The sequence below is a fragment of the Salmo trutta genome, chromosome 6, assembly GCF_901001165.1.
Source record: "Salmo trutta chromosome 6, fSalTru1.1, whole genome shotgun sequence".
Classification (NCBI taxonomy): domain Eukaryota; kingdom Metazoa; phylum Chordata; class Actinopteri; order Salmoniformes; family Salmonidae; genus Salmo; species Salmo trutta.
The window spans coordinates 16,553,892-16,579,956 of record NC_042962.1 but is presented as its reverse complement, the minus strand read 5'-3'; the positions used below and the strand labels follow the sequence as shown (position 1 = coordinate 16,579,956).

Here is a 26,065-nt window from a genome sequence, read left to right as displayed (position 1 = left end):
ACTCCATTGTCTCCAGGCACTGTAAAACATTAATGAGAGCATCTATTTTTCTTTTGGCATTTGTGAAAGAGTAATCTTAAGAAGGTTAAAGTTTAATGAGGCCGTTTAGCCATAATGAGAAGGTTTCTTTTGCCTTCACATGGAAACTTTAATCTTCCATTGGGGTCAGCCTCAGTCCGTTTTCTGTTCTGGGCTGCTGGTCTGGACAAGCACTCAATGAAAGATTGGGAATCGGCTAAGCAACTACTACCAGTCAAAACGTGGATGTGATCAGAGCTATAGGGCTGACCTATTTTCCAATCATTAATACAAGGATATTCCAGTAAGCGGGAGGGACGACCCATTTTCCTATCTTCGTTTCCACATCCACGTGCCAAATACATTCCCTATAAAGAGAAAGAACCCCCTCATTGACTGCAGAGAGTTCCTGAATATTGCAACTTTCCCTGCTAAACCCTCTGTAAAGCTTGGCATATATAAAAGAGAACTACACAAGCGAAAAGACTACACAGAACTGACCTGTCTTGACAAGAAAAGGTTTTAAGAATGAAGGGAGGGAAGTCGTTCTACTAATGCTGTCTGTGCCTCACACTGTCTGGGGCACAAGGTAGTGGGGGGACCAGGCGGGGGACCAGTTTGTCTTACTGTGTGCCTGATACCACCTGCTCCTTGATCAGAGAGCTGGCTGTCCTGAAGGAGGAACTGGGAAACATGGTCCAGACTAGGAGCTGTGGAGACCAGGCTACAAGCCAGCGTGAGCCAGGTGGAGGAAGTGAAAAGTATGAACAAAGCTCAGGAAGAAGAACTGAAGACATTAAAGAAGGACTTATCAGCTGGTCAGCCAAAGGTGGCCTTCTCTGCAGCTCTAAGAACGTATGGTTCTGGGAACGTCGGACCCTTCACCACTGACATACCCTTACAGTACAAAAGAGTCTTCCCCAACGTCGGCAGTGGAAACAACCCTGCTACAGTTGTCTTCACAGGCATGGTCAAAGGAGTGTATTACTTCTGCTATACCATGTTCTACAACGGAAACGCCAACGTGTCTTTGCGGAAGAACGGACAGCTGCTGGTGTCCTCACGGGACGTTGGGTCTGGCCCGGCACAAGACTTTGCCAGCAACGCAGCCGTAGTGGAGCTGGAGGTGGGAGACAGTGTCTACGCACAGCTCAGTGCTAACAGGGAAGTCTTCGATGACGGCGGAAACAACAACACCTCCAGTGGGGTTTTACTCTTTCCCATGTAATATCAGTAACACGTTCACAGTTCATTTGGCTGTACATAACAGAAGAGATTTGGGGAAAATACATCACAACAGTATGAAAGTAAAACAAAATAAAACATTTACAAAAATAAAAAGTAGCGCACTGATTAAACTGTGATGATGTTGAGAGAGGACCAGGTCTACTAGACAAATATATTTCTTGCATTATTGTGACCTGCGCACTGGTCAAAGGTCACTGTCTGCTGTAATAGTTGTGGTTTGATGTTTAATGAAGAACAGGTTCAAGCTGTTTGACTGAGGTGTTGGTAGTGGTTGTGTTTGTTGTTCTTCTCCATTGTTGTGACTGCTGGACTGCAGCCGTTTCATTAAAGCCTTCTCACTGCTTCCTTGTTTTCACTGACATCATTTTTTATTTTTATTTATTTCACCAGGTAGGCCAGTTGAGAACAAGTTCTCATTTACAACTGTGACCTGGCCAAGATAAAGCAAAGCAGTGTGACACAGACAACACCACAGAGTTACACATGGAGTAAACAAACAAGCCAATAACACAAACAAGTCAATGATACAGTAGAAAAAAGAAAGTCTATATACAGTGTGTGCAAAAGGCATGAGTTGGTAGGCAATAAATAGGCCATAGGAGCAAATAATTACAATTTAACAGATTAACACTGGAGTGATAAATGAGCATATGATGATGTGCAAGTAGAAATACTGGTGTGCAAAAAGAGCAGAAAAGTAAATAAATTAAAAACAGAAAGGGGATGAGGTAGGTTGATTGGGTGGGCAATGTACAGATGGGCTATGTACAGCTGCAGCGATCGGTTAGCTGATGTTTAAAGTTGGAGAGGGAAATAAAAGTCTCCAACTTCAGCGATTTTTGCAATTCGTTCCAGTCACTGGCAGCAGAGAACTGGAATGAAAGGCGGCCAAACGAGGTGTTGGCTTTGGGGGTGATCAGTGAGATATACCTGCTGGAACGTGTGCTACGGGCGAGTGTTGTTATCGTGACCAGTGAACTGAAATAAGGTGGAGCTTTACCGAGCATAGACTTATAGTTGACCTGGAGCCAGTGGATCTGGCGACGAATATGTAGCGAGGGCCAGCCGACTAGAGCATACAGGTCGCAATGGTGGGTGGTATAAGGTGATTTGGTAACAAAACGGATGGCACTGTGATAGACTGCATCCAGTTTGCTGAGTAGAGTATTGGAAGTTATTTTGTAGATGACATCGCCGAAGTCGAGGATCGGTAGGATAGTCAGTTTTACTAGGGTAAGTTTGGCGGCGTGAGTGAAGGAGGCTTTGTTGCGAAATAGAAAGCCGATTCTAGATTTGATTTTGGATTGGAGATGTTTAATATGAGTCTGGAAGGAGAGTTTACAGTCTAGCCATACACCTAGGTATTTGTAGTGGTCCACATATTCTAGGTCGGAACCGTCCAGGGTGGTGATGCTAGTCGGGCGGGCGGGTGCGGGCAGCGAAAAGCATGCATTTGATTTTACTATTGTTTAAGAGCAGTTGGAGGCCACAGAAGGAGTGTTGTATGGCATTGAAGCTAGCACAGTGTCCAAGGAAGGGCCAGAAGTATACAGAATGGTGTCGTCTGCGTAGAGGTGGATCAGGGAATCGCCCGCAGCAAGAGCGACATCATTGATATATACAGAGAAAAGAGTCGGGTTGAGAATTGAACCCTGTGGTACCCCCATAGAGACTGCCAGAGGTCCGGACAACATGCCCTCCGATTTGACACACTGAACTCTGTCTGCAAAGTAGTTGGTGAACCAGGCGAGGCTATTGAGTCTGCCGATAAGAATACGGTGATTGACAGAGTCGAAAGCCTTGGCCAGGTCGATGAAGATGGCTGCACAGTACTGTCTTTTATCGATGGCAGTTATGATATAATTTAGTACCTTGAGCGTGGCTGAAGTGCACCCGTGACCGGCTCGGAAACCGGATTGCACAGCGGAGAAGGTATGGTGGGATTCGAAATGGTCAGTGATGTGTTTATTAACTTGGCTTTCGAAGACTTTGGATAGGCAGGGCAGGATGGAAATAGGTCTGTAACAGTTTGGGTCTAGGGTGTCACCCCCTTTGAAGAGGGGGATGACCGTGGCAGCTTTCCAATCTTTAGGAATCTCGGACGATACGAAAGAGGTTGAACAGACTGGTAATAGGGGTTGCAACAATGGCAGCAGATAGTTTTAGAAAGAGAGGGTCCAGATTGTCTAACCCAGCTGATTTGTACGGGTCCAGGTTTGCAGCTCTTTCAGAACATCTGCTATCTGGATTTGGGTGAAGGAGAAGCTGTGGAGGCTCGGGCAAGTAGCTGCGAGGGGTGTGGAGCTGTTGGCCGGGGTTGGGGTAGCCAGGAGGAAGCCATGGCCAGCCGTTGAGAAATGCTTATAGAAATTTTCGATTATCATGGATTTATCGGTGGTGACCATGTTACCTAGCCTCAGTGCAGTGGGCAGCTGGGAGGAGGTGCTCTTATTCTCCATGGACTTTACAGTGTCCCAAAACTTTTTGAAGTTAGAGCTACAGAATGCAAATTTCTGCTTGAAAAAGCTAGCCTTTGCTTTCCTAACTGAATGCGGGTATTGGTTCCTGACTTCCCTGAACAGTTGCATATCACGGGGACTATTCGATGCTAGTGCAGTCCGCCACAGGATGTTTTTGTGCTGGTCAAGGGATCATCTCTGTAGACTGACACCATCTCTGTAGAATGAAGTGTAGTGTGGTCTAACCATGGATGGATGAGACCTCCAAGAGACATGGTGGATAAGAGAAAACCCTTAACTGGATTAAAATGTAGGGCTTTTTAATTGCAGATGTCTATCGAGTCACAAGGTCACACAAAAGCTATTTTTCTAGCTGGTGCTTTTGAAGATAAAACAGTGGGAGAGATTGCAAGGGGTTTTAAAGTGTGAGAAGCTTCAAGAGAGAGGAACTGAAAGACTTTTATAGAGAGGATATCATAATAGTATATTCTGGCCTGAGGAGAAGCTAATTTTTGTGCTGCAGTTAAATACTGTGTAGAGACATTCGTATCACTTTCCAAACCAAGACCATAACGGAGTTTACATGTTTAACAAAGCAGATCAATTAGTAACCAGAGACATAGTATCATGGGTCAAGCCATGACGCAACTGCGTTTTGAAGTTACTAGTCGATAAAACACAAAAAAAAGTTTCCTATTGACCACCTGTGTAGATGGAACATTATCAGTAGACAGGACTACAGAACAATATTTTGTGACTGTGTAAGACGTCTTTGTACGATAGATGTTCAATAGACGGAGCACTTACCTGCAGAGTAGTGTCAAAAACCACGAGCTTAGAGCTGGTAGGAACAATGTCGTAGCACTTGTGTGACTTCATAAAGCGCATGTAGATATCACTTTCGGATTCTTCGAAAGCTGAAAGTAAAGCACATATATGCACAAGCATTAATTTGATGTTCTTACCAGAAAACATTAATACACAAAATACTAGGAATGGAACAGCAATGGAAATCCTGATGCCTTGTGCTTTGATCAGTAATGAGAAGGTAAAATGATACACTGATTCATGGTTTGCTCTATGCACATCTCTTCCATATTCTCTTTGAAGAAGACGTGGTACATGGAGAAAATGACTTCCTGGGCATTTTCATATAGCTACAAAATATGATCTCATAAACCACTACATTGTTGTGCGAGATATCCTGGGTGTCTGATATTGCCTTTCTTCTCAAAGGACCTGAATATAAAGGGTATACTCAATGAACTAAGAAACTGGAAGTTTCTCACTTGCTGACTACTGACTCAATCTCCAGGGCCGGTTGCCATGGTAATTCTCCCTGTACTATTCAGCTACACTAAACAGACTTTTTTTTGTTAAGCTCTTGAGACAACAGAGCAGTTGTTTGTTCTATGATTGGAAGGAGCCACCACGCTCCCCACTCACCCTCCCCAAAATCTCTCCTCAAGGAGTCTAGACGATTTGGCCTACTTCGTCTGGACGTTGCCATACATTCTGGCCGTGATTTGAACCGACGCTGCAGTCTAACTGCTGTGCCGTCTGTACGTCTGTACACCTGTCGGTGTATCAGGTTGATGCGTAAGACTGACAGCTCCACTCCCATGGCTTTCGCCCTGTCAGTTCTAATGACGGGTGAGGGGGCTCTGTCGACACCTCTGCTGATGGTCACAGCCCAGATCCATACATATCACAACCTGGGTATCCGAGCCCAATGCCGCATGTAGCATTGCTAAACCACAGTCAATGCCTAAAAAGGGACGTGAATCAACTGTATGTCCATGGACATTGTATCACTTGAAATAAATCTAATGCCATAATAAAAACAACAACCTCTTCCATCTGCTTTGTCCTAGATGTTCGCCACCCAACAATCCCATAATAGCTCCGTTAGACTTTGCTCCTTTGCTATGCAGAGCAGCAGGAGAAAGCAGCCTTACAAACCTGAGAGGAACGAGGTGCATTTGATTGAGACTAGTTCAAACTGGTTTACGACAACCCTACTGTAGTCGGAATGTCCTTGGGGGGGGAAAAACTGAGCATTTATATGTATTCTGTTATCAATAAAATAGAGTCTTGGTTCTCTGGAAAACCTTGGAACTTAAACCACTATAGGTTAGAGTATCAAACAGAGGTTTTATAGAGTGCACAACGCACATACCAACTTCCAAAATCCCTGAACACAATGGCTGTGGCTGGTGCCCAAAGCCATTGCCTCACGATCACACCCTCACCAATCTCCAAGTAAAACTACTCTGACCATCTGAGTATTTTGATGTACCTCTGAGCACAGGCTTGACACTCTGGCAAGCAGCCATGTTGGCTATTCTGAGAATTGAATTAATGTAAAACGGTCTGTTTGTTGTTTTGGAGAACCTTGATGATTCTCATTTTACCAACGTTGAAAGAAGGCAGCAGTAGCCTTCCATCTCACAGCCTACTGAATGATGATTGGCTCATATGTGGCTTAACTTGAAAAACAAAATGGGGTAAAAAGAAAAAAATGATGTAAATAGGATTTAGTAAAAACCCAGATGTCTGGTGTTGATCCCTTTATGTAAACCTCTACAGTGTACATGTAGGCTATTTCCATCAGAATGGAATGTTATGTAACAATGGTACCATGAATATAATTTCACACGTCTTCTCTGTAATAAAGGTATAGTAACAGTGTTCAGCCAGCCAGCCCCCCCACCCACCCACACAGCTTTGTGAAGCAAGCAGCATCATGCTCACTGACTGCTGCGTGTGCCATGCATACTGTGATGCGACGTGACACAGAGTGAGAGCTGCTGGTACAGTGAAGAGCCTTGGTGAAACACTCAGCGCTGACGTACCTAGTTACCTTAAACACTACAGGGCATGAAGACCACCACCAGTCATGAAAACGAAGAACAAAACCATGGCTTTGTTCAGTAGGGAAGGGCATTCAGAAATGTTGCAGATACAGTGCATTCGGAAAGTATTCAGACCCCTTCACTTTTTCTACATTTTGTTACGTTACAGCCTCATTCTAAAACGGATTAAATTGTTTTTCTTCCTTAGCAATCTACACACAACAGAATAAGGCTGTAACGTAACAAAATGTGGAGAAAGTGAAGGGGTCTTAATACTTTCTGAACGCACTGTAGATATGTGGTGTATAGAACGGGCATGACATTATATCCTGTGCACTACGCAACTTAATCTAAGCTCTGAGCCCTCACAAATAGGCTACTGAGATTACACTTGAAAATGTGTCAAGTGACCTGAACTCACTGTACTAGAAGTCACTTTGGATGAGTCTGATAAGTGGCATACATATTGTATTTCATGTAAAGTTTAGGGTAGCTGCCTAGGTGGGTAGATTGTGGCAGTTTTTTCTAGTTCTACTTCACATGTAATTGGTCTTTAACATCAGATGGTAAACACATCTGGTGAAGTCAGTCATATTCACAAACATCTAGATTAAGCTCCCTTAATCAAGGCAGAATAGCACTGGCCTGTCAGTACCCCCCCATCATATCTCCTTGTTCAAGCTCTTCTGTAGTGTATTTCTGATAATATCAGTTATTAACAGCGAAGCTGAGATGCTATTTGGTATAAACACTAGATAAAATGGACACGCTATGATTCAGCGTTCTAAACTCATTAATATACCACTGTCAAGCTATGGGGTAACACTATCTATGCTGCAGCAGTACTGTATCTGATACAGTTGCAACATCACATTGTGGCTGGACTGAGGGAGGCAGCCAACAGGTTAGCAGGGATAACAGCAAACAAGTTCCCTCCTAACATGAGCTGAATCCCCTTCATACTAAATATGAAGTTCCCTGCAATCCACTAAAGCTTCTATACATTGACATGATGGGCTACAGAGCAGGTATATAGTTCAGTTCCACCTTTGATATATTCACAAAGCAGTTCAAAACATGTTTTTTTATTCATTATGTTTTGATTATTAGACTACACCACTAGAATCATGGGAATATGATCCATTAGATGGGTGGGATTGTTCGGGCAAAAATCAATTGACCAATAAATTCGTTGATGGCATGATATATGACTTGAATGTATCATGTACGTTCAATTGACCAATAATCAACGGGCTACATGGCCTTCATGAACTGTTTCTTAGGCTAATTACATAAAAATCATAGATCATTCACAGATCCATTTAGCTGACGCATTACCTTGTCAACTGCCATGACAAAAGGTCATGAATGGGTTTGCGGATCTACTGGTTGAAAATACATTTTCAAAAAGTTTGCAAAGAGGCTTACCTTCATCTTCTAGATCAAGTTTCTCCAGCATGCCTTCAGCTAAACCGTGGACCTGTAGATAAGAGGTACAGATAGCCAATTGACCGACTGACTCTTCCCGCTCCTCTTTCACTCAACAACCCTGCACAGGCAACGATGGCAGCCAGGCAGCAGAGACCAGGGCGCAGTCGGTTATGAAATATTAGTAGGTCGTAGAAAAAGTAACGGTTGTCAACCACACTATAGTGGATACAATATAGCGAACAGAAAGCTTCGCTAATAAAATGTAGCCTTCCCGAGCTGCAACTAGCCTTCCGAACTGCTACTGATTTGACAGTCGCCCGGCATGAGAAACACAGTCCAACCGTTTCGTGCATAAAAGGCTCCGGTGATTTTCATGGACGCATGTCTTTCCTTTCTTGCTCGGTGTTGGTAAAAAGAGTATAGTAAGCGTATTTGTGTAGACTAGAGAGCATTGTCAGGTAGCCTACATCCCGTAATTTCGTGCCGACGCTTGACGTAAAATAGGATGCACGCTACCAATCCCCTATTCAAGTAAAAGTGGAACATTCCAATTTGCTGCAGTCGCAATGAACGATAACAATGGGCGCGCTCCTCTCGTCGCTGACGCCTGCCAGATCTTACAACGCCTGGATAGGTACTTTACATATCAGCTAACCACATCATATGTTTTAGCAATCTGTCAGTCGATGACACGGCGCGCAACCATTGGTTGATGCAAGCAACGTCTAAGCAGAGGAAGGCATTGGCTGCGTTTCAAACTCATTCAAGATACACCCTCCTCCACTTACCATTGCCTCACAGGCTGTGTGCATGTGTGAGAGTTGCAAAATAAATTTAGAAATCTGTTATTCAATTATTGCACCCACCCTGCTCATGCGTGCCAACAAGCATCTGCTTTACCAATGGCTAAAATAGAAGTCAGTTCCATTTCTGACGTAGATCGCGCAGCAAGTCCTGCCTCTCCCATCTCCTCATTGGTTTATAGAAGCAGGTACCCACATGCCATCTCCTCATTGGTTATACCCACGTGGGTGACTGAAAGATGAACGAGGTCAGTGGCGGTAATGCACCTAATTTATGAAAGTTCCCAATCGCAATATAAAGTCAAGAGAAGAAAAAGCCTAGAAGGAGGAGAGATGACTAGAAACGATTCAGTTGACTGTTTTATGTGTGGATTAATTGTCGGAGTAGAGGACCTTGTGCATTTCAGGTAAAATAACAACTCAATGTTTATTTCCCAGGACAAATTAGCTAGCAACAGCAAGCTAGCTAAATAGGACAAATTAGCTAGCAAGTGCAAGCTAGCTAGCTAAATTTCCATAAATGTTTAATGATTTTCAACCTGTCCCAAAATTAATGTAATTGGTTCAGAGTTTGTTTTGATATTTTAACCTGTGTGTCGTGATCGCGTTTTGTGTGGGCGGACAAAATAAATGTATGCACGATGGTGCACGCGCGTAGCTGGTTTGGGTTCCGTGTTATGCCCTTGGGGAATCCTCGCGACCATCTTCGTCATCGATCCAAATGATCAGCCAAGCAAGGGAAGTTGCCAACGTAAGCCCCTCAGCCCTCGTTTTTGATCGAGTTTGCGAGTGTACAATTATGTTCACTTCAGGGCCTGAAACGCCCCATAATGCAATTCGCGATGATCGTACATCTGCTAAGAAAAGTCAGTAAAAACTTAAAATCTCAATGTCAATATGGAGAATTTCATTTTTTTCATTGTATTCACAGGAATGTCCCTGTATTGATGTGTAATATTGTTATTATTGTTGCAATATAAAAAAATACTGAAATAAAAAATTAAATATGGAAAAGTCAACATACGTAAGTAAAAACTAACGTAAATAAGTTATACATGTTGCTACTAATGCACAAACATGTCTCAAAAGTGATGTTTTTGTTTGGTAAGCTTTTGGAAATTGTAGAAATAAAACATTTTCCTTCTTCAGAAGTTCCAGCTAGGCAGGCCAACGTTAGTTAGCTTATTAATTTGCTAGCTATCATACAGTAGGCGTATATTAATAATTCTATAGTTAATATAAGTAGACATGCAATCATAATTGACTGTAGCACATATAAAGCACCCACAAGTTACCGGTAGCTGAAAACACAATCGTCGCGGGACAAACGACTGACAAATTTCAGGGCAAGGCAGTCATTAGAAAAATGTATAACTTCCTCCCTCGCCCCTTGCCCTGCAAGTGTCAGACGTCATCAGAAGTGTCCAATTAATTTGAGGGCTGAGGGGCGAGGGTGTGTCTTTTAAGTGTTTGGAATGCAGCCATTGTTTAACATTTTTCACATTCTTGATTAGTCCTCCAATTACAAATTACGATACCAGGCAGACAATGTTAATTCAGTGATTAATGAAATTGTATGCAAATGACAACACACAATCACAATTTCTAATGTGCCATGCTCAATCAAAACTTTGGTTCTGGACCTATCAATGTAATATTTAAACTGTGAAGTATGGAATTAGCAAAATTATGCATGAGAGAGAGCTACAGATACCTTTGAGATTTCTCTAGATTGAAGTTATTGACTATTGTGGTTGTTATACAGTGTCCCTTTTGCCTCATCCAGCCATCTTGCCAACTCCTATGATCATTGCCATGCCAAACAGCATGCCAAAGATCATAGAAGTTTGCAAGACAGTACAAACATATCTGGGACCAGGCTAGTGTCTCTCCACTAGCTGAGTGAAACCAGTGTATCACCTGGCAGAGACAGAGAGGAATCCCACTGCACAAAAACGTCTTGAATCAATGTTGTTTCCATGTCATTTCAACCCCAAAAATCTATGTGATAACGTTGAATCAACAAGTAAACTGATTGTATTTGCAAAAAGTAAATCAACGTAAGGGCATTTAGTTTTTTTTAACCTAAATCCAGTGACATGGTGAAATGTATTGTTGATTTCACTTTGAATTCACGTTAGTTGACAACTCATACTAGACGTTGAACTGACATCTGTGCCCAGTGGGATAGGATGCACAGTAAGGGCAGAGATTCCAGCAGCATACTGTTGTAGTTCTCATGGGCCACTGAGACAAAACAGACTCTACATTCACTATCAAACAGTGCAGCTGCTTGGAATTCTATATAAGTTAATATCAAATTAGATGGACGTTAAAGTGATGACAATATAATTTGCATAAAGCGTCAAAATATGTAAATGCTTATGTTAATGTACCTAGCTGTGGTCTGGACCACCCATCAATGCATAACGGGAGGGAACAGCCACCAGAACTGACATCATAGGTGAATCTCAATAGTTTAAAGTGGCTTCCTCTCCTCATCTCCTTTCCTTAATCTGCACTGATCTGAAAGGACCATTGCAGTATTGCTTTTGCCTATCCTGTGTGGTCAGATCAGTGCAGTTGAAGAAGAGGAATCTTCTTTAGACTATTCAGATGTACCTTATTTCAACGGGTTTTTATCAGTGGGGTAGTACTCACTGGTCGTGATCGTGAGTTAGCGATGGGGGCGGAGGGAGTCATGGGTGGTTTGGAGCAGCGTAGACTGAAGCGCTGCCCGGTGTCCGGCGGGGATGAGTAGGAGCGCATCCGTGCCTCCAGCCTCTCTGGCTCGCTCCGATAGGCCTCCAGCGGGAACGGCGGCGGCTGCTTGACGGCCTGCGTCGGAGGAGTTGAGGGGGGCGAGGAGATCCCGGAGGCTAAGGAGAAACGGAGAACGGGTACAAGAGGTGGATTAGACTTTCAGTATGAAAAAGACCTGAGGCTCTTTCTGCCGTAATCTAACATGTCTGAGGGCGATGGGCATCCAGAGTGCCACTATGCAAGGAACCACAGATGGGGTGTTATCTGATTGAACTTTCAGCAAGGATTGAGAATGAGATAGGTAGGGAATAAACCTGTAGTGCTGCCTTTTTGCCAGTTGAGATAACATTATTTTGGTGATGTGGACAGAGCTTGGAGGTGTGAGACAGATGCTGCATCTCATGTTAATCAGATTCTCCTGTCAATTCTATATGTATTTTTTTGAATGCAATATTCTGGTATGTGCAATGAGCGACAAGACTGTGAACTCATTCAACCAATACAGTCATAGTCAGCCTGTAGGTTATTCAGAAGATTCAGAGAAGATGATGTAATTCTGCACCAGCAGTAATGGAGTTCAGAGGCAAAAATAGCTGGAAAGTTATTTAAAACCCCCCAGAGAGGATCATTTATTGCTGTAGCAAGCATTTTTACACGGTAACAAAGCTAGGAGGGACGATCACCTTTCAACTTCGAATTCAAAAGGACAGAGCTAGATCAAAAGACATCTTCATTTATAACAACATAGCCCTTAGAGATATTCAAGAAGAGGTTTCAAAATAAATGACAGGCACACCATTTAAACAGTCAAGTGTGAAGAGAAAGTCCAAATTATACTAATGAGCTACTGTCATACTAGTTACCTTCTCATCAAATCCATGGCATTCACACATCCTGCTTTCTGGCTATCCAACAAAACAGGAATTTACAGGGAGTAGGTACCACCAATCAGCTTTTACTCCCAGAGGTTCTAATCTAACACAACCTTATTGACATGCAGATGGTGCAGTACATCTTCCTTGATGAGCTCAAGCAGAATCAATAAAGTCCTCTAGGCACTTAACCAGACTTTTAAGCCCTTACACTCGTGGGAATTGGCCTATATGGATAGGCTAAATTATAATGTATAACCACGATAGGATTAAAAGGGAACAGTTTGGAGATTATGGGGAAATTATTAGACTAAAGGTGAGGACAAAACAGTTAATCTGACACAAGACTGAATCCAAACATTACACTGTTGATTTCATGTGCTTACATTTACTGTACTTTGCCGCATTTGATGACGCAATCTGAAAATATTCTGGATACATTCAGTAACATGATAAGAATATTCATGGTAATGTGAGGTAGGTGCAACATAAGACAAAGAAATGACAAGGGTTTGAGTGAGAGGACTAACTGGTGTCTCCAAGGGGCAACACCTCTCCAAAGTGTGCACAGTTCCTAAGTCATTTCGATGCACTTTAATGACTCAAAGAAGAGTCTTGAACTATAAGGTGCTATTTTGAGCTCTCCTAGCTGTGCTGTTGAGGAACTAGAGCAATCAGACTTGTAGTTGTTTTGTTTGAAACACAGCCCTGCATTCCTGCCATCACACAATTACGGTTGTTGTTAACGCATTCCAAAAAAGCTCCATTATAAATCGCAATCTGGTCAGGTGGGCATAATTTCAAAGCGTGTTCTATTGCCAACATGGCTAGCTAAATTACAAAATAGGCTTTCACAGGGCAATTCAGAGCAGCAGATCGTAATTTTGGTGCGCATAGAATAGTCACGAGTGCATTCAGATGCGTTTTCAACGCCAAATTTATTCTCAATACAGAAAACATAGGCTCATTCTGTTCAGAACAACCCAGGGTATGACACCATGTCATCTTGTAACTGTATATCAAGCATAGTGATCATAAACGTTGACACTGTATTAGGGCTGACCCCAATTAGTCGACTGGTCGATTGTTTGGTCGTTAGGCTGTTGGTCGACTGAGATTGTTTTAGTCGAGCAGTAACAATATATATTATATACACTACCGTTCAAAAGTTTGGGGTCACTTAGAAATGGCCTTGTTTTTTAAAGAAAAGCACATTTTCAGTCCATTAAAATATCAAATTGATCAGAAATACAGTGTAGACATTGTTAATGTAAACAATTAACTTCGCGGTTTTCAGTTGCAGCTGAACAGTTTGTTTGTGTGTTTAACTCTGCCCGTAAACACGCCTGATGATTCAGAGTCCATTGAAGAGCTTGAACGATTCATTGACGATAGATACTTACGAACTCAAAGAAACATGTTGCTGGTTTCGGAGGATTCAAGCATTGTTAAGGCCAACCAGCCCAATCAACAAAACAAACCAAAACCAGGTTGGCCAATAGTTATCAACGATGGAACCAAACCATCCCCTAGTAAGAGGGCGAGTGAGGAGAGGTTAACTGATATGGATGTTGACTTGTTAAAATCCACCAATGAAAGGCTTGCCAAACTTGATATCTTGGATATATTACGAGAGGACATCAATGCATTATGTGCTAGTTTGGAATTCAGCCAACATCAGATTGATGATCTAAGGAAAGAGAACACGGAGGTGAAAGGTACTGTAGACTCTATTCATAGCAAGGTGGAGGCGGTACAAAGGGATGAAAGGTACTGTAGACTCTATTCATAGCAAGGTGGAGGTGGTGCAAAGGGAGAACAAACAACTTAAAGAAACCTTGCTTGATGTACAGTGTCGATCAATGCAGGACAATCTAATATTTTCAGGGATACCGGAGAATGACAACAGCAGAGGCTGTGGGGACACAGTCCGAGACTTTATGTCAACTCAACTAAAACTGCCCACTGATGTCGTGCGTAATGTCACTTTCTCCAGAGTCATGTTTTGACAAATTTAAGCAAAGGAAATGACGAAGAACGTGGGCTGAGAACTCAGGAACACTGATTTTGGAATGAATGATCACTTCCCACCGAGATCAACGAAAGTAGAAAAAAACTATATCCCATCATGAAGGAAAAGCGTTGCCTGAGTCAACGAGTCTCCGTGGTGATGGATAAACGTTATATCAACGGGCAATTGTATCGGGACTCTAGAGTAACTCCCTGGCTATTTTAATCTAATGTTCAAATCTGAGTTTGTGTGTTGTAGTGTATAATGACAACTTCAACTATAACGAATACATGCTCTATTGATCTTCACTTGATAAGGAAAGGGTTGCATATAGCTCAGGTTAATGTATGTAGCCTTCCTAACAAAATACATTTTGTTAGGTTTTTAACTTGGTCAAGATAAATAATATTCATATTTTGGCCTTGACCGAAACGCATTTAGATGCATCTGTAAATGATGGGCAAATGAACATTCATGGATATAGTCTACTGAGAAGGGACAGGAATAGGAAGGGTGGGGGTGTAGCACTGTATATTCAGAATCAGATACCTTTTAAGAGGAGGGATGACCTTAATGTATGTCAAGTAGAGGCACTATGGGCTCAGGTACATCTGCCTCACCAGGCAGCCATATTGGTGGGATGTGTGTTTCGACCTCCTAGCTTTAAGGTGTCCTATTTGGATGACTTATGTACTGGGTTTGACCAGGCCACAGATAGCAACAGAGATGTATTTATCTTGGGTGATTTTAATGTAAATTGGAAGGATCACAATAATTCGAATAGAACAAAATTGATGAGCTATGCCAAGAACTGTGGTTTGAAACAAATGGTTAATGATACTACTAGATCATCAATTAAGTTGGGTCATCGTTCAGACACATGCATTGATCTGATTTTCTGTAATATACCATTGCAATGCTTAAAAGCCAGATCAATGCCAGTGGGCTGGACAGACCATAATATTGTGACCATAACCATGAACACCAAGGTTCCAAAGAAACCCCCTAGGATTGTGGTCAAGAGAAATTTTAAAACATTTAATCATGAGCTATTTCTAAATGATTTGGCTGCTGTACCCTGGGAGCTGATTTATCTAGAGGATGATTTACATCACGCTACAGAATGTTTTATTGATTTGCTCACTGAGGTAATGGACCATCATGCCCCTATAAGAAAGAGAACAGTTGGTGCTCATCCATCTCCATGATGAACTGGGTGAAGCTTTTTCTCAAAGAAATATGGCAAAAGTCTTAGCAGCCAAATCAAAATTAGAAATTGATGAACAGAATTATAAAACATTACGTAATTATGCAGTTAAATTGAATCGAAAGGGAAAACAAAGTTATTTTACAACAATGCTTTTATTGATTGTAAAAATGATTCTAAAAAGGTATGGAACACAGTTAAGGGCTTACTTGGTACATCTATCTCATCATGCCCATCTAGTGTGGAGGTTGACGGGAGAATAATAACAAAACCAGTTGATATTGCCAATCATTTTGCTGATTTTTTTTACAAAGAAAATACATTTACTGAGCAACAATGTAAACATACATTCTTCCAAACAAGCTATTGTCCAATGGATTGATGATCATATTATGAGCAACAAGACCTGCTCTTTTAGTCTGCAAACAGTGTGAGTGGAGGAGGTGTTAAACCTATTGAAGTCATTACCTGATGGTAAATCTACAGGTTATGGTCTTATGGACAATTTTTCGCTTCGCTGTGCTGCTCCCCATATTGCAGTTCCACTGAGATACATATTTAATTGGTCGCTGGAAAAGGGGATGTTTGCAAATGTATGGAAGCATGCGAAACTGTGTCCTATTCCGAAAGACTGCAAAGAACCCATTACTCCTGCCAATAGTCAACCAATTAGTCTACTCCCTACACTCAGTAAGATATTGGAGGGTATTGTGAGTAGACAAATATGGGAGTACATGGAAAAGAATGATCTGATTACAGCCAATCAGCATGCTTATCGCAAACACCACTCCACTACCACTGCATTGGTTGACATGACTGACCAGTGGCTCAATGCTATGGATAATGGCAAGTTTGTGGGTGTACTATTTTTAGATTTCAGTGGAGCATTTGATTTAGTGGATCATGAAATAATTTTGACAAAATGAATGCATTATGGTTTTAAGGAGGTAGCATTGAATTGGGTACAGTCATATCTAACTGACAGGAAACAGTCCACCTATATCAATGGTTCATTTTCTTCCCCTTATGCTTTAAACTGTGGAATACCGCAGGGCAGCTGCCTTTGACCACTTCTTTATTTAATATATACCAATGACCTTCCCTATGCCTTAGCTGAAACTCAAGCTACTATATTTGCAGATGATACTACAATTTATGCAGCAAGACAATGGTTCAACAGGTACAGCAAGCTTTACAAGGAGATTTGGAGAATATCAGGGAGTGGGTTTGCCAGAAGAAATTTGTTTTAAACACCAAGAAAACCAAAGTTATGTTGGTCTGTTCCACTAGGAAAAGGCCAAAACAGCATGGGATACAATTAAGTATGGAAGGAGTACAAATTGAAGAAGTGGCAGAAACCAAACTATTGGGAGTGCAGCTAGACAACTGCTTATCATGGTCGTCTCAAATAACTAATCTATGTAAAAAAATATATATATTAAAACAGCATGCATAATCAGAAGGATAGCTAAATATTTACCAGGAAAAATTCTTAAGCAAATAACACAGGCATTAATTGAGAGTTAGGTGAACTACTGTTCTGTGGTCTAGGGAAATGCATCATCAAGTGAAGTTAGGAGGCTGCAGAATGCACAGAACAAAGCAGCAAGGATTGTTTTAAGGTGGAGATATGGTTCTTCTGTTGCAGTCATGCACAATGTTCTTGGTTGGTCATCAATCGACAAGATAATTGAAAAAAACATGCTTACTTTATTATACATAATTTAAAACAGCCAAGTTCTATTCACAACGGTATTCAGTTGGTAAGAGACAGACATTCCGTAAATACTAGGAATAGATTGTCCACCATCTATGCGTTATCCAGACAGAAAAGAGAAATAGGCAAAAGAACATTTCGATTTAGAGTAATAAAGAAATTGAATAAATTAACTGAGCAAACCAGAAACATTTCAATATATATATTTAAAAATTATTTTAAAACTATTTAAATATAATACATACAAATGTTGTGGGACTATAGTAGATGAAGAATCAATATTTTTTTATTTAGTATTCATTGGGTCATTATGTTAGTATATTATGTTTGTAATATTGTGTTATATGTGAAAATGTGTTCGTATTATACATTGTATTTTAATGTTTAAGGACTCTTGGAAGATTAGTCCAAATGAGGACTAAAAGAGATCCAAATCAAATCAAATGTTGTAAATGACTATTGTAGCTGGAAACGGCAGATTTTTTTATGGAATATCTACATAGGCGTACAGAGGCCCATTATCAGCAACCATCACTCCTGTGTTCCAATAGAACGTTGTGTTAGCTAATCCAAGTTTATCATTTTAAAAGGCTAATTGATCATTAGAAAACCCTTTTGCAATTATACTAGCACAGCTGAAAACTGTTGTCCTGATTAAAGAAGCAATAAAACTGGCCTTTAGACTAGTTAAGTATTTTTGAGCATCAGCATTTGTGGGTTTGATTACAGGGTAAAAAGGGCCAGAAACAAAGAACTTTCTTCTGAAAATCATCAGTCTATTCTTGTTCTGAGAAATGAAGGCTATGCAAGAAATTGCCAAGGAACTGAAGATCTTGTACCATGCTGTGTACTACTCCCTTCATAGAACAGAGCAAACTGGCTCTAACCAGAATAGAAAGAAGAGTGTACATTAGAAAGAGGACAAGTACATTAGAGTGTCTAGTTTGAGAAACAGACGCCTCTACATTTTTTTCCACTTGGACAACAAAACATTTGCAAAAGTTGCCCAATTGGTGGGAGGGATGGGGGCAACTTCTTGTTCAAGTTCAGAACCGCTGTCAGTCAAAACAATACTGCGCTGTGAAGCGGAAGACCTTGAGCTCTGATGTCATGTATAGAATGTTACTGTAGGCTACAGCCATGGCGTTACAATTTAGGCGCCTATCAAGGTCCAAATCTGCTATTTTGAACCCGTATACAGGTACGAGTGTAAAGAGCTACGGGGTTAGTCACATGTAGAAACGGACATAGTGGACATATGGCATAGACTAGTACAGATGTAGGATCTTAATTTGACCACCCTGTTGCAGGAGAACTTTCCAGCAATGCAGGACATTTTAAAGCAGCAATATGTAACTTTTTTGGCAGCCTGACCAAATTCACAATGAAATATGTGTTGCAGAGTGCACAGAATACGGTTAGGTACTGTAGGGTGAAATACGGTTAGGTTCTGTAGGGTGAAATACGGGTAGGTTCTGTAGGGTGAAATATGGATAGGTTCTGTAGGGTGAAATACAGGTAGGTTCTGTAGGGTGAAATACGGGTAGGTTCTGTAGGGTGAAATACAGGTAGATTCTGTAGGGTGAAATACGGTAGGTTCTGTAGGGTGAAATACGGGTAGGTTCTGTAGGGTGTAATGTAGTCCTCCCCAGCAGAAGACGTGAACGGCATTACAATGAGGTCTAAAGTGAAACCTGTAACTGATTGTGTGTCGCATGATCTTGCGTCAATTAATAAATAAAGGTGTAATTTCCTACAGTTTCCTACATACTATTTAAGTCATGCCATTAGCTTTCAAAACATCTGCTGAAACCCTAGAGACTGATTCCCAGAGCTGTCGGAGCTCTATGGAGAATAGATTGGTAGTAAACTCCATTGGTGAGCAGTAAGGCATTAAAACCCCCATTAACTGCAAGAGAAACAGGACAGGTTCCCTGTAAAGCCATTAGGCTGTGGACCAGTGTACACAGCTTCCCAGGCTAGAAGCAAGCATTATGAGAGGGATGGAGGGAGAGGGGGATGGAGGGAGGGAGACACCATTTTAGCTATCTAACTAATGATATTTTGGATTACTCTAAAGGTCATAATAGCCTTCTCCATAAAGTCAGGAGTGTAACTATTTCAAAGAGTTTTGCATAAACTGAATCATGTAAATGAGAACTCCTTGTGGTGTATTAAAGGGAAATTCCAGCAAAACTATATATTTTGGTATTTGCTTCATTAGTCCACTAAAAGATCGTTTTTGAGTGGTATTTTCCTTTAAGTGTAAATTATCTTTTAGAAATCAAAATCAATATCCTGGACGGATGAACAATATTCTTCCAAAGCAGATTCTGCTTTGTCCTCTGCAAGACAATACAACACAGCATCCAAATCTCATTTAAAAAGGCTCAACCACTTTTGGCAAATATGATGTCTCTCACAGTCCTCTGAGCTCACAGTAAGATCACTTTCAGCTAACTAGGTTAGAGATGCATGCATCAGACCAGCGCTAAATTAAATATTTTTCTAATTACATAAACAATACAAGCCAAGGAGGTAACTCGATGATTACTTTTGCTCTGATTACAGTTTTGGTTAACGCTCACTGACAATACAGAAAACTCCCCCTGAATGGATGCCAATAAAATATTAATGTGTGATGGTAGGATGTGGGGGAAAAGCTATATGTCTGAATGCTCACTCGAACAGAAAGCTTGTTGTTTGAACAGATTGAGCAAAGACAGCAGGCTGCGTTGAGTGAAGGGAATCCCATATACAATGTTTCACACAGAAAGGAAAACATGACTCTCTCTTCATCTTTCTCAACTGTCTTTTTAAAGCCTTCCCTCTAGTGAGAGGGTTTGTGACCTTTGCACGCCAACATGTCAGGTCTATTAACCTTCCCCCTCACACCACTTTGAACCTCATCGACAAGGCCTATTGGTTCCAGTCAGCAACCATTCCTTCACAGCCTGTCTGTCTGCATGCCTGTCTGCATGCCTGTCTGCATGCCTGTCTGCATGCCTGTCTGCATGCCTGTCTGCATGCCTGTCTGCATGCCTGTCTGCATGCCTGTCTGCATGCCTGTCTGCACGCCTGTCTGCACGCCTGTCTGCATGTCTGCCTGCATGTCTGCCTGTCTGTCTGTGTCCCTAAACAGAAATGTGTCATTTGTCTGTCTAGCAGCCAGACAATTTCATTCAAATGGGTTGGCTTCCCTCAAATACTTCACGTTAATAAGGATCTCTACATATCGGTGTCCCGCCCACGGGACGGTTGAGTTAACATAGGCTAATGCGATTAGCATGAGGTTGTAAGTAACAAGAACACTTCTTGTTAATCTAACTGCACTGTCCAATTTACAGGTGCTATTACAGTGAAAGAATACCATGCTATTGTTTGAGGAGAGTGCACAGTTATGAACTTGAAAAGTGATTAATAAACCAATTAGGCACATTTGGGCAATCTTGATATACAATTTTGAACAGAAATACAATGGTTCATTGGATCAGTCTAAAACTTTGCCCATACCTCTGCCATCTAGTGGCCAAAATCGAAATTGCACCTGGGCTGGAATAATACATTATGGCCTTTCTCTTGCATTTCAAAGATGGTACAAAAACAAATACAAAAAAATTGTAGGTTTTTTCTTTGTATTATCTTTTACCAGATCTAATGTGTTATATTCTCCTACATTCATTTCACATTTCCACAAACTTCAAAGTGTTTCCTTTGAAATGGTATCAAGAATATGCATATCCTTGTTTCCGGTCCTGAGCTACAGGCTCAGATTTGGATATGTCATTTTATGTGAAAATGGAAAAAAAGGGGCGGCTTCTTACTGATTTGGCGTTTTGTCTGTCTTTTTTAATAATGTGTGCTGGCCTACATGTTCCATCACCTGGGTAATTACAAGAAAGGTTAATTGCACAGTTGAAATTACAGCTTGTCTGCTATGCAGCAAGGCAACCACTGGAAATGTAGGTCTTCCCTGCGGCTCAGTTGGTAGAGCATGGTGTTTGCAACGCCAGCATGGTGTGTGCAACACCAGGGTTGTGGGTTTGATTCCCACGGGGGGCCAGTACAATAAAAAAAAAAAATGCATGAAATGAAATGTATGCATTCACTACTGTAAGTCGCTCTGGATAAGAGCGTCTGCTAAAATGTAAATGTAGGTAATATTGTTTACTGCGGCATGATGGTTTCCATGTGTTGACTAATCTCGAATTCTTCTCGCCATGGTTGTGTGATCTATGCAACATCTGCTAGCCTCACACTCTCACAGCATGTGTGTGGCTTGTCTGACAGAAACAACAGCTTGCTGCCCCATATCTCTTGGTCTGTGTCTGTCTGTCAACATCCCTACCTCCATCTCACTCAGGTTTTATATTTGCATTCATGTCCCTATGTCACTGTAGTTTCTGTAGGCATCATAATAACAAGATGTCACAAGAAGGTTATGATGCCAATAAATTACATGCATCACTACCTTATTGGTTATAGACTGTATTTGTTTGATGTGGAATTGGACATTCTTGTGAATAAAGCAGTTGGACTAAATAATCACACTATGATGGAATTATAAACATACTTTTAAATATATTATAAACACATTAAAACAAATGAACAGTTAATTCACGTGAATAGCAGTGGCACCAATTGAACTCTACTACAGAGCACTTTAAAGGGCACTTTAAAGGGCTGGTTTCAAGTGTCTTCTTCACTGGCAATTAAGGAGCTGGAATTATTCACTTGAACAAAAACATTGCTCTCCATTTCGGCATAATTTGCCTTTAAGTAACACTCATGACCAGTGGCGACCCGTCATTCAGGGCAGATGGTGCAGAGCCCCACCTTTTTTGAGACCCACATTTTTTTTGGGGGGGGGGGACTTGCCTGTTTTGCATGTTATTTTGGCATTCATTCGTGTCACATATCAGTTTGCAAACAATGTAAAAATATATATATATATCATTGAGTTAATAAAGCTGCCAGAAACATGGTCTCTTTTTTGTTTTCTTGAGTAAGGCAGCTCCAAAATGCAGGAGTTTCAGCCTAGCTCAGTGCTTTCTGTGGTGGTGGGGCAAGCCAGCAGAAAATATGGAGAATTGTGCCGTGATTGGCTCAGTGTTCTGTCACTCATGAGGACACTAAGTCACCGCCAAGTCTAAGGGTAGATCTTGAAAATTATAGCCCCTTGGGTGCTGCCATGGAGTTACATTAGAAGTGCCCTTCCAAGAAGGCTCAAGATCATTGGCCACAGATAAAATGACTTCAAATCACGTTATATCTACAGTAGCTTTGATTGGACTGATCATCATACTTTCAAAATCTTAGCTAGCAGTCATCATCATGAATCAAGTCGACAATCTACAGGCATATCATTTTTAATCCTTGTCATATGAAGATAAATAGTGAAGAGAAAATATAGACAAAATGTATCGGTGCTCATCGGCCATTCGACAAAAACATTACACAACAAGTTGGAAATCGCAAATTCAACAATGAGTGGTTTGGAAGGAATCAGTGGATAACTGCAAGCATTGCAAAGCAATCATTAGCCTGCTATTCAGTGGAGTGGCTGTGTGGTACCAAGTCTAAGATGAAGGGTCTCTTTTCCTAGTTTAAAATGATAAACATTCAACATTGGCCATGCTGTCAATAAAGCATGATATGTGCCCCGTTCAAAACAACTGTTAACTCGGAACTGCAAAATCTGACTTTAGTGAATTCAAGACAACTGGGAACTCGGGAAAAATTTGCTATGACTGGGAAAATACATTTTGAACTTTCATCCAACTCGGAATTGTAAATCCGGAACTTGGGCCTCTTTCTAGAGCTACGACCTGAAGATCACTAACGTCAACATGATTCGACCAGTTGTCTTGAAAGCCCCATAAATCCAGAGAATGGCAGACTTTGATGACAGAATTTGCCCACGAAGAACCACCGCGCCACCTTCCTGTTCAAGTGAAAAGTGTGGTGTGCCGCAGGGCAGCTCTCTAGGCCCTCTACTCTTTTTTAGTTTTACCAATGACCTGCCATTGGCATTAAACAAAGCATGTGTGTCCATGTATGCTGATGATTCAACCATATACACATCAGCAACCACAGCTAATGAAGTCACTGAAATCCTTAACAAAGAGTTGCAGTCTGTTTTGGAATGGGTGGCCAATAATAAACTGGTCCTGAACATCTCTAAAACTAAGAGCATTGTATTTGGTACAAATTCTAGACCTCAGCTGAATCTGGTAATAAATCGTGTGGCTGTTGAACAAGTTGAGGAGACAAAATTACTTGGCGTTACCTTAGATTGTAAACTGTCATGGTCAAAACATATAGATTCAATGGTTGTAAAGATGGGGAGAGGTCTGCCCGTAATAAAGAGAGATTCTGCTTTTTTGACACCACACTCCAAAAAGCAAGTTCTGCAGGCTCTAGTTTAGTCTAATCTTAATTATTGTCCAGTCGTGTGGTACAGTGCTACAAGGAAATACCTAGTTAAGATGCAGCTGGCCCAGAACAGAGCGGCACGTTTTGCTCTCATTGTAATCAGAGGGCTGACATAAATACTATGCATGCCAGTCTCTCTTGGCTAAGAGTTGCGGAGAGACTGACTGCATCACTTCTTTTTATAAGAAACAATGTGTTGGAAATCCCAAATTGTTTACATAGTCAACTTACACACAGCTCTGACACACACACTTATCCCACCAGACATGCCACCAGGGGTCTTTTCACAGTCCCCGAATCCAGAACAAATTCAAGAAAGCGGACAGTATTATATAGAGCCCTTATTGCATGGAACTTTCTTCCATCTCATATTGCTCAAATAAACAGCAAACCTGGTTAAAAAAAACAGATAAAGCAACACCTCACAGCACAATGCCTCTCCCCTATTTGACACAGATAGTTTGTGTGTATGTATTAACAAGTAGGCTATGTGGGCCTTTAAAATGTAGTTCTGTCCTTGAGCTGTTATTGTCTATTGATGTTCTGTATTATGCATGTTTTGTGTGGACCCCAGGAAGAGTAGCTGCTGCTTTTGCAACAGCTAATGGAGATCCTAATAAAATACCAACAAGCAAAAAAAGGTGAATCCAAAAATGTACTGTATGCTGCAGCATAAATTATGTAATATGTCAGGGAGATATGTATACTGTAGCTAAGAAAGTAATACTAAGTATATGTTGTGTGGTAAGCTGTTAGTCGCTTATGTGCCTCACCCTAATAATTTGGTCTATTTTCATCTCTTAATTTTGCCTACTGTTCTGGCTTGGTGGTGCACATGTAGCCTATAACCTATTTTTGACAAAAGTAATCATCGAATATTGTAAGAGCTTTCATTGTCTGCTTATATGCCCCCTTTATTTATCCTACGGTTCTGACTTGGTGTACAGGGATAACACTGTAAGAACGGCCCATGTTCTGAATTCTGTCGCTGTACATTTCAAAAGTGTTGAACAAATAGTTATATTGACTACGTCCGTCCTAGCTTGCTCATTGATGTCTTAATCAAAATTACAGATTGCATCTTATCCGCTTGTCGTCCCCTTATGCCATAGTTTGTACATTTCAATTGTCAGTAGAAACCACATTTGTTTAAGCAAGTCAGCCATATCAGCTCTGATTTTTAAAATGGCAGTAATTGAGGCTGAATGAACTGTTTCGCTGCCAGACAAGGCTCCGCTGATAGCCAGGTGTAGCAGTGGTAAGGTGTTGGGACAGCTTTATGTAGGCCCAACAGTTTGTGTGCACAGTTTGTCACCGGTATAGTGCAATTAATGTATTATTTAGTGTTGTGTAGTGGCTTTGCTGGCATGCATCCCACATAGTTTTTTTTTGCCCGACTAAGATTTACATTCTAAAATCGCCACTGCTTATGACAAAAAAACACTGAACCCCTGTCTACCAAAAGTATCCTTTTGTTACCATACACTTGACATTGGACGGGTGTATAACAACTCATTTCAATGCATTCAAAATGTTGTTGAACTCATTGACTAGCAGTAGAGCTATTTGTGATTATCTTGTCTGCGTCTTCATTGCACCATTATAGTTGTATTTGGTTCTTGATGTGTCACTGTTAGCGTTGCAAAGCTACAAATAATTTACCAAAGTTACCGGAATCTTCAGTAATTTGGGTAATTAACATAAAATGTATGGCAATCTATCGTGACTTTGGTCATTTTATACTTGAATAACTCAAGTAATATACCCTCCCTTTGCAACCCTAGTCACTGCTACATCATGAAGCAGATGGAGAGAAATAAATAAGCACAGGTCGCCTGACGCGCTCGCCAGCTGATCAAATAAAATGGCACAGTACAAACTGACCGAAAGAGACAATTATTTATTTATTTGACAGCTCACAATCCATTTAGATTAGCAGAGATGTGTGGGTGGTCTGCATTTAACTGTTATCCATTTTAGCTATGATAAACAACATGCCTAAAGTGTCACACTTAAAACAAACTAGGGAAAAAATCCTAACGACTTAGAAGTCAAACAACCCCTGGGTTTCATTAAATCACAGTGCCATATTATCAACAAGTTGAATCATGGGATGTCATGGTGTGAGAACCATGGTAACAGAGTGTGTGTATGAGAGCGAGAGAGAGCGCGCTATTGGGCAGTTTCCATCTGCGACAGTGTCATGTAAGGTGACAGAGAGGCGAGAGCATTCAGCAGGGTGTACC

At 41.2% G+C, this 26,065-nt stretch overlaps 1 protein-coding gene across 3 annotated transcripts in view; it reads right to left on the bottom strand.

Annotated features, from left to right (window-relative positions):
* Positions 1-26,065, bottom strand: part of LOC115195541 (5'-AMP-activated protein kinase subunit gamma-2) — a 119,906-nt gene that overhangs the window by 22,406 nt on the left and 71,435 nt on the right. For all 3 annotated transcript variants that reach the window (XM_029755489.1, XM_029755490.1, XM_029755491.1), the window contains 3 exons: positions 11,476-11,693; positions 8,009-8,060; positions 4,533-4,642 (listed from right to left, as the gene is read on the bottom strand). In XM_029755489.1, coding sequence (XP_029611349.1) covers positions 4,533-4,642; positions 8,009-8,060; positions 11,476-11,693 — 380 coding nt within the window. The remainder of the gene's footprint in view (positions 1-4,532; positions 4,643-8,008; positions 8,061-11,475; positions 11,694-26,065) is intronic.